Here is a 9,762-nt window from a genome sequence, read left to right as displayed (position 1 = left end):
ATATATATATATACATATATATATATATACACACACACACATGTTGCGTAAATATATATATATATATATAGGATAACATAGGAAATTTTTCTACAAGGTTTTATATAGGAATCTATGGCATCAGTCCTTGAAAAGATGCTTCTATAGAATCGCATAGGAAAAAGAATAATATACACGTTGATGCAATTGAACCTAAATGATAAGCGTATTTATCGTATTTGGGACTATTTTCGTGTGCAGATAAAGTAGACTAAAGTGAGTCAAAAAGTTCTGTATCATTTTGCAATTTTCAAAATAGTTAGTTTCTAAAAATTATCGAATAAGCGGCAGGTCCTCTATCATTTTGCAATTTTCGCAATTATTACCCAATGATCAGAGTTCTTTATGACATATTTTAAAGATGTTTTTTTCAAAGAACTCTTAAAGATATCTTAAAGTTGTCTCGTGCATCGATTTTAGACATTCTGCTCATTGGGCAGATAATAATTGCGAAAATTGTAAAATGATAGAGGATTTTCCGGTTTAATCCGTTCTATCTGCACATAAAAATAGTTCCAAATATTTTGAGATACTCTATATAGTCTCAAAATAGTTACAACTGTTCTAAGACATGTATAGTCCCTATAAACTATATATGGTATTAGAATGTCTACACAAAATGCTATTACAGCCGACTAACATAATTTCACGTGAAAATCTAAGACAATTTTTTCATAACTCCAAAAATTGAAGGTCACGTGCTAAACAAGGTGTGTTTGATGAAAAAAAGTCATGAATATATATTTTCCTTATGGCAGTTATGATTTTTTTTCATCCGACGTAGAACGTATCTTGTTTATTAACTATTATCGTGGCTTCCAGTTTTTGGGAGTTACGAATTGTTCTCTTAAGTTGATATAGGTACTCATAAGAATGCGAAAGAGATGCCTCTTGAGAACTAAAGACCTATAGGATTCACTTTGACGTATAGGAAATGTAGATTTACATAGGACTTAGGACAGGGAAGATGTGTATACGTCATCCTATGGTAGTCTGTAGGCATTTTCAGGTTCCATGGGGCATCTCTCCTTTGTCTTACATACGCCTACATGTTGCTATTACGTCAAACTGGTATCCTATAGACCTTCTAGTTCTCATGGGGCATTTGTCCACATTCCTGTGGACACCTCTACTACCCTTATTTGCATTCCTGTGAATGTCCTACGTATACCTATGCATGCTGCGCAAATACCAGGAATGTAAATATGAAACCGGAATTTTTTTATAGAAAATACACGTTTATTGCATGAAAATGATAAAAAATATTTTATTCGAAGTATTGCCCATCGGTAGCTTTTTTCCTGTTTGACAATTTGTGGATGCCAAAAAATTGTTGCTCTTTTGAGCCAAACCAGTCATCTAGCCATTTTCGTACATCTTCGTAAGAAGTGAAGCGCTGCTGAGCAAGTGCGTATCCCATCGATGCAAATAAGTGATAATCGGACGGAGCCAAGTCTAGTGAGTAAGCCGCATGCGAAAGTATTTCCCAACCAAATGTCTCAATCGTTTCCTTGACCAGTTTTGCTGTGTGTGATAGTGCATTATTATGAAGCAAAATCACTTTGTGTTACCTTTTTTGATGTTCTAGATGATGTTTTTCACACATTGCTTGATTCAAATTGATTATTTGTTGTCGGTTTAACGGTTTCATCAGATTTTAACAGCTCATAATATCACCTTGATCAAAAAGTTCCCGGAATTACCACCAGGTGATGCTCTGAGTCAGCTGATTTGAATTCTGTTTTTTTTTGGTTAGGTTGCCACATCTATCATTGACATTCTCACCAAATTTTATCATCATAGCTTGACATTTGTAAAAGTTACGTCTTGAGTACATCTACCTCTGCACGTATTTTCGATTTTTTACAGTTTTAAAAATGGAGTTGAATTTGCAACAATTTGTATTAAATTTTGCGTTAAAAATGGATTCAATGGTATGAAAACCTTGGAAATGTTGGGAAACTGTTTCGACAGTGATATTCTAAAGAAAACAGCCGTTTATGAATGGCATGAACGCTTCAAAAGTGATCGTGAGTCCGTCGAGGATTTTATGGACGGTATTGTACATCACGAATTTTTGCCAGAAGATCAGACGGTTAATAAGGAATATTATTTGGGCGTTATGAGGCGTTTGCGTGAAGCAGTTCGCCAAAAAAGAAAGGATTTGTGGGCAAACAACTCGTGGATTTTGCACCATGATAACGCACCGTTGCATAATGCCATCATTATCCGTGAATTTTTGAACGAAACGAATACTATCCAACAGCTATCGAATTCACTTGATATGGCTTCCTGCGATTTTTTTCTGTTCGATCGAGTTAAAAAACCATTACGCTGAACGCGTTTTAACAGCCGAAAGGAGGTAGTGGAAAAATCGAAGACGGCTCTGATGGCTATATCGACAATAGAGTTCCAGAAATGTTTCGAGAGCTGAATCAAGCGCTGGCATAAGTGCGTTGCAGTCGATGGGGAATATTTTGAAGAGAACAATATCACTTTTGATGAATAAAATTTGTATTTTGAATTTTCTGAATGAATTCCGGGAACTTTTCAAGGTAGATCACACCTTTCTGATCCCACTAAACACAGAGCAGTCTTCCGTCCATAGCGATTTGGCCTTGCAGTCGATGGTTCGCCTGGAGTTACCCATGATCTTTTATGCTTAGGAATCTCAAAATATATCCACTTTTTATCGCCAGTCACAATTCGATGGAGAAATTTCTTTTGTACCTGGCGAGCAGCATTTCGCAAGTGATTTTTCGGTTTTCCTGTTGTCTTTTATTCAGTTTATGTGGAACCCATTTTCCCATCTTCTGGATCTTTCTTTTTCTGGATTTCAAACGTATGGAGACGGCTTCTCGTGTCACATTCAATTGATCCGCGAATTGTTGTTGAGTTTGAGCGTCATCCTCATCCAACAATGCTTGCAATTCGCTGTCTTCAAAATTTTTCGGTGATTTTCCACGTTCTTCATTTCTCACGTCAAAATCGCCACTTTTTAATTTTTTAAATCACTCAAAGCACTGTGATTTCCCAAGAGCATGCACTGTAAGCTTCGACAAGCATTCGATGCGATTCTGCAACAGTTTTCTTCAAATGGTAACAGAAAATTAATGCTGTCCGCATCGTAGTTTCCAGGCACAAAATTCGACATGTTCAACGCTATTACAAACTATGTTGTTGTATGAAACTTGTATTGTTGTGAGTTGAAAATCTTTGTCAGATGTCAGAACAAGGAAATGGCGCCGTCTGACGGCAACTACATTGACAGCTATGACCATCTATTGGTAAATTCCGGTTTCATATTTACATACCTGGTGACTACACAAACTCCTACAGAATCTTATAGTCTTTTATAGGAACCCACGAAAAAACCTATGGGAATTTGCAGCAGGGAATGTTTATTGATTTTATTATACAAAATGTTCAAAGTGTTCACTATTTTCTACAACAACTTTATTAGCATTTAAAGAGTAAATTGCTTCATTTATTTTACGAATTATATCGTCTCTTGTAGTTGAATGTTCGTGGAATATCAAGTTCCTAAAGATGCGATTTCAGATACCAATGCATATCCAGATATTTCCTATCAGTATAGTTGAAACAGATCGCTCTCTCCATATTCGGATATGATCTCTCATAATCAATTTGTTGACACAAATGCCGTGAATACACACATCATACAATCCTACAAACAGACCTTTCTGATCACGCTTTTGTATCACTACGCGTAGGACTTTCAAGTTTACCTACGCGCTCTCTGTTTGTTCGTTATTTATACGCGTTTACATAGTTGAAGTTATATTGCGTTGTATCTACAATAAAGTGTGCTTAACCGCATCTTTAGTGTTTTCCAAGTTTTCCTCTCGATTTGCTTCCTAGCCTGCTTTAATATAATTTATCAAACTATGATATGTACATTGGATATGTAAAAAATTCAAATTTTGAGACTTTTGCTTTAAAAACATTCTCAGCATTAAAGCAGTGAACCACTGTTGTGGTTCTGATTTCCTAACCTGAATAGTTGTCAACTTTGACAATCAATATCTGATTCATAAAGCACAGTGACCCTCTTTTTTTAGTCAAATCTTTATTTTTGCGAAAACGCATCGATTCAGTTTATTTTTATCAAAATTTGAGGTGGACGGAGTCTTAATGTTTACCTTTCAAACTGATTATATCCAGGGTGCGTTTCGATATTTATTGCCAGTGCTGAAACTATATAGTATATTTTACGTGCGGTATATAGATTTTTAGCATTGGCAGTGAATATCGAAACGATATCCACTCCTAGATATCTCACGCTTCAAAATGTGAAAGCGTTTGCGGCGAGATTCGAGAAATTGAAATCTGGATTTTTCTCTCTCTGTTACCAGCTGTACTGATGGGAGTAGGGGGAATTATCCGTGAAATCATTCCTTTATCCTTCTCTAGAAATAATCAAATACGATAATGTTTGATAATCGAGGTGGAATAGATTAGATCGTATTTGCCTATTCATTTATTAGAAAACATAGACCTATATTTAGAACGCGCTTATAATATTAGCGCGCTAACATATTATACTTTACGTTATGCATATTATAGAATTTTAGAGATAAAAGTGCATTCTGAATACAAATAGTATTTAGTATTGTACGAGCATCCATCTTATTGGAACCGTATCTAGACGTAATCTCACATACATCGATTATTTGTCATTTTTGTAATACAATCTTATATTTGGAACACAGTATTCCATTGAAGCTAGAATATGTAATATCATAATGCGCAATTTATTTAAATTGGAAATCGTAAAAATTCACGCAAAAATATTAGACATCCATTTTGATTGAATATTGGCTTCTTCATTTATTTGTATTAATATTATTTTATGAATATTTTAGAGTTTATTTTTTTGATAAGTTAATTCAAATTTATTTACAGTAAAAAGGATTAAGATGAAATACGAAAATTTTGAATCATTGAATGAAAAACTGCATAGAAGTGAATTTTAAATTTCCTAAAGAATCTGTGAAAAATTAAGTTTAATGGTTTTCCTTTTTTAGACGTGTTTTAGTTCACGCGGCTGTGGCCTCCGTACATCGGAAGTCCATAGACGCGAGTCTTTAGGCTCTTCTGCTGGATATTGGCTTCATTGCAATCCCACAACAGGTCTGCCAAGTCCCTGTGACTGTCGGTTATCAACTGATCTATATTCTTCGCGATATCGTGGCTCTCTAACATCAATACCATCGCCCAATCTTGAAGTTGTTGGAGGTCCGCGAAGACATTCCTGGAGAGCGACAGCGGCATCCCTCGACACATGGAAAGTTGCGACTTCCACACCACGTCCGACATGGTCCTCGATGCCATCTTCTCCAACACACGTACATCCTCCATCGACTTTCTCCAAAATTTCAAAAAACACACCAAAGAGAACGCGATCCAAGGTGACTTTTCAAGGTACGGTATATACAAAGTGTCTCATAATATTTTACAAAATACTCATGCAGATAGAGCAGAATAAGCTGAGTCGAAAGATCCTGTACCATTTCATAATTTTTGCAATAGTTAAGTAGAGAAATTAATTATTTAATTAAATAATTAATTTCTCTACTTATCTATTGCATATCCTCTCAATTTATTGCTAAATTCAAATGCGCAGCGAGGATTTATAACCGCTCAGCATAAGTTGAAGAGTTGTTACTACAAGCGACAATAGCATACAAGTGGCGAAAGAAAATACCTTTACGTAGAACGATCGTATCTTCGCAAATTTGGTAGATCGAACAATTACGCCATATGGCGATTTTCGTAATAAATTTCTTGTTAATTACGCAAAAATTGCAAAATTGTATAAGATTTTTCGACTCGGTTTAATCCGCTCTATTTAAACAAGCATTTTGTAAATATCATGTTAGAGGAGGCTCTTAGTTATGTTTTACGCTTTAAAATCTTATATTCCCCCTTCGTATAATTTCTTGTTATTAATGTAAATTCTTGTGATCTGAGGAATTTCTCACTATATTCGCTGTAGTACTATTTCTTGTTAGCAATTCCTCCAAAGTTCTTTTCATCACACATATATTCGACGGGATTTAAACTCTAAAAATAATATTGTAGATTTAAATCGTAATTAAAAGTACAATACTAACAGCATTGACAATGCTTACGTCAGTTTATTTTATTCGAGTTATTGTTTATGTGTGTGAGATGATCGGAAGGAGGCTATGAAGTTTTGAAAGACTGCTAACGAATCTTTAGAAACTAGAAATAGCACTGTATATGATAAAAAGTTCGTCATACTTAGAGTTTATATCAATATACATGCATTTGTAAGAAATCATTCGAAGACGAGACGAGAGTACCAGATTTTGAATAGAGACGGGAGTACCAGATTTGAAGTGTAAGTGTACTCACGCGTCAATCTCAATCTCACATATATACACACACCCATACGTACACACATATGCACATACGCATATGATATGCAAAATTCGAGTAGCAATCTTCTCTTGGTGCGCATCGATTAATCCTAATGCTGGAGGTAACTGAAAAAAAATGTATTGATAACTTTGATACGCGCCGCATCTCCGTAATAAAAAATCGTAAAAAGTTTTATTTTTTTTAATTTGCAAGAAAGTGCATATTTTACTGTACAATGATTATGACATATGATCACGACATTGCGAAAAAAATTAATTGCACATAGAGTGCGCCAAATTATGCAATTTATTGGACATATAACACATCTCTACTTTAAAAAGAAATAGTGAGCGGAAGTAAAACTAAATTAAAAATTTAAAAGTTTCTTAAGGGGATCTTGAAGACGATTAATAAATTGTAACTGGCACTTACACACAGATGATTTACGTGTCACACATCACTTTATACTATTATACTACAATATCTCACGCACATATACATATAAATTTTCATATAATAATAACGTTTAAATTTATTCAAGTTCCATAGACTAGTAGTTTACACAAAGAAACAACGTGGAATTCTTAAAATTGAATTTAGATTATTTAAACGTTATTATTATATGAAAATTTATATGTATGCCATATTGGAAGAAATAATAAGATCTCAATTTTTCTCGCCATTAATTCCACCTCACAGACACGTATTAATGCGTATACTTTAATCCTGAAAAAGGATTTTCAAACCAGTAAAAGAGGATAAAAATAATTATACAATAATTATATGATTGATCAGTTTAGCTCCTGAATATTCACAATGAGCTAAGACTCCGCGTTGATGGTGGCGATACAGAATCAGCAGTAAGAATTAGGCGATCAGCGTCACAAATCGGCAACTTGGCGGTAATAATCGATACACACATACAAGCACGAGCACGCGCCGGCAAACGAGACAGCAAGAGAACGTTTTCGCTCTAGTCGCTTTCAAACCGAAAATACTTTCTCAACAATTTCTGCGGCTCAGTGGATATTAATAAAAGGCGAAAAATAGTTTAAGTTTTAATAAATTGTGAATCCTTCCCATTAATCCAGAATAATATAAATCATGTCAAAAACAGTTTATGAGATATTAATTATTTACAATTTTTCATGCGCGTTATATACTTTGTTTATAAACTCGAGATTCGAGAAATTGATGTAATCGAGCTCATAAGGTGCGAGATTGGAACACTGAAGGTCTCAAGTTCAAATCCCATTTTTTTCCTTTTTTTCATAGGTTTTTTGTAATTATTTATATTAGGGGACCTTTCTCCCTCCTCTCAATGACTTTATGTTATTAAGGTCACAATCTTAAGTGAACTCCAACAAGTTTTAGCTGTCACTCGTTAAAAAGTTATTACCAAAAAATTTGAAAAATGAAGTCTATTTTTCATTATATAAAACAGAAATTTTCTCATTTGTTTTTGTACATTAATTGATAACAGACCTTCATAATGCTACGCTTTATTCTCCTACTAAAGTATGTACAGTTAATATCATTTAATGTTAAGGTTGCTTATTAAAATTTTATTATTATAGTAATATCATTTTATCGACTCACGTACACAGTATTCAAACAAATACTATAACATTTCAAGATTTTGAATTTGACATCTTTATTATTGTAATTTTATCTAGCGATTCATTTTTAATATTGTATAATTTATTATTTTTAATATTATATTATTTTATTACGTTAGTTTACTGAAGATGACCAAAATATTGTGGTCGAAACGTTTAGATTTTAATAGATATTCTTTTACACATGAACTTATGTCGGCTCATATGGACTTTTCATTTGATTGTAATAATTTCACTTGAGCCTTAACCTTGTAGTAGAAATTTTCTGCTTCAAAATATATTTTACGATTTTCCACGCGAAGCAAGTTTCATTTCCCCCCCCCCCCTCTCTTTTGCTTAGGGGCGTCCAATTTTCCATGCGAAGCGAGTTTCACCCACCTCCTTCCTTGCCAACAAGCGTTCGACTTTTCATTCACGTAGATCTTGCTTCGCGTGAAAAATCGGATGTCTCTAGGTAGAGAAGTTGGTGGGATGAAAGTCGCTTCGCGTGGAAAGTCGGATGGCCCTTGGCAGGACGGAGGTAAGATGAAACTCACTTCGCGTGAAAAGTCGTATTTCCTTAATCGGTTCGCTCTGTATCTTTTTTCCCCTGCCTAGTTATCTGACTTTTCATACAAAGCAGACAAATAATTACTAGCTTTGATTGTTAATACTTTTATAACGAGCGATAATTAAAACTTGGAGGTTCAAGATTATGATATGTCAAAATCAAGATCATTGGGAAGAGATCCTCTATTATAAATAATTACCGTTTTTTTTTCTGAAAAGTTCAAGTTAATAATAAATGTATGTGTAGTAAATATAAATGTATGTGTAGTAATCAAGTTAATAATAAATGTATATTATGTATATGTAATAAATGTATAGATCAAAAATATTTTTATATAATTTTATATAATTTTTGAAATAATTTATGTATGAGAATTTTAAAACAACAATAGAAAAAAACCCATGTCACTTTTCAATAGACAAAAAATTATTTTAAAATTGCGCATATATAAAGGCTTTTATTTGTACGTTGTTAAATTACATTGACACCTTCATTATTTATATTAATAATCAGACTGCCCTCAGACTTGTTCATTATCAAAATTTTAAATTCGAATGATAGAAAAGAACATTTAAAACAAAATATTTGATATCAAGCGCATTTGATAAACATAACATCATTAATACATTTTTTTTTAAAGAAAAATAGATTTTTATTTAAAGTGAATGTCCCAGTAACAAGTTTGCGATCCGCGTTCTGCATCTTATGTAAAATCGGCTTAACTCTTATCCGAATTTTATATTCTAGGTATATATTATTACTAAGTATTACTACAATTTATTAAAACTTATATGTTATCTAGAATGCCTTTCACCCTTTATTAATATTGTATATACAGCAGCCAAGATTGCCGAAAAAACATTTTTGATTGCTGAATTGTGAAACAAGTGAGTAGAGCGAAAAGAATGGACGTTCTCTCGTTATCTTGTTTTCCTTTCGGCGCACTGAAGGAGAGCACACAGATATGAGATTTGTTTGCATTATTTACACTTTTTAAGCATCTTCGTTTTCTTTTTCTTTGACGTGCGAATATATTTATCTCATTTTAAGTGCAAAAATTTTTGGAGATTTTAAGCAACACGAATAGATTTATAAACTCGTGCTTGTGTGTGTGTGTGTGTGTGTGTGTGTGTGTGTGTGCGCGCG

The 9,762-nt window shown here is 33.6% G+C and overlaps 1 protein-coding gene across 1 annotated transcript in view; it reads left to right on the top strand.

Annotated features, from left to right (window-relative positions):
• Positions 1 to 9,762, top strand: part of LOC108693427 — a 126,147-nt gene that overhangs the window by 70,732 nt on the left and 45,653 nt on the right. Inside the window, exon 8 of the mRNA XM_018202359.1 lies at positions 5,088 to 5,484. Coding sequence (XP_018057848.1) covers positions 5,088 to 5,484 — 397 coding nt within the window. The remainder of the gene's footprint in view (positions 1 to 5,087; positions 5,485 to 9,762) is intronic.

The sequence above is a fragment of the Atta colombica genome, unplaced genomic scaffold, assembly GCF_001594045.1.
Source record: "Atta colombica isolate Treedump-2 unplaced genomic scaffold, Acol1.0 scaffold9, whole genome shotgun sequence".
Taxonomy (NCBI): Eukaryota; Metazoa; Arthropoda; class Insecta; order Hymenoptera; family Formicidae; genus Atta; species Atta colombica.
Note: the sequence above shows the minus strand (reverse complement) of the source record. Positions and strands in the feature narration are given on the sequence as shown.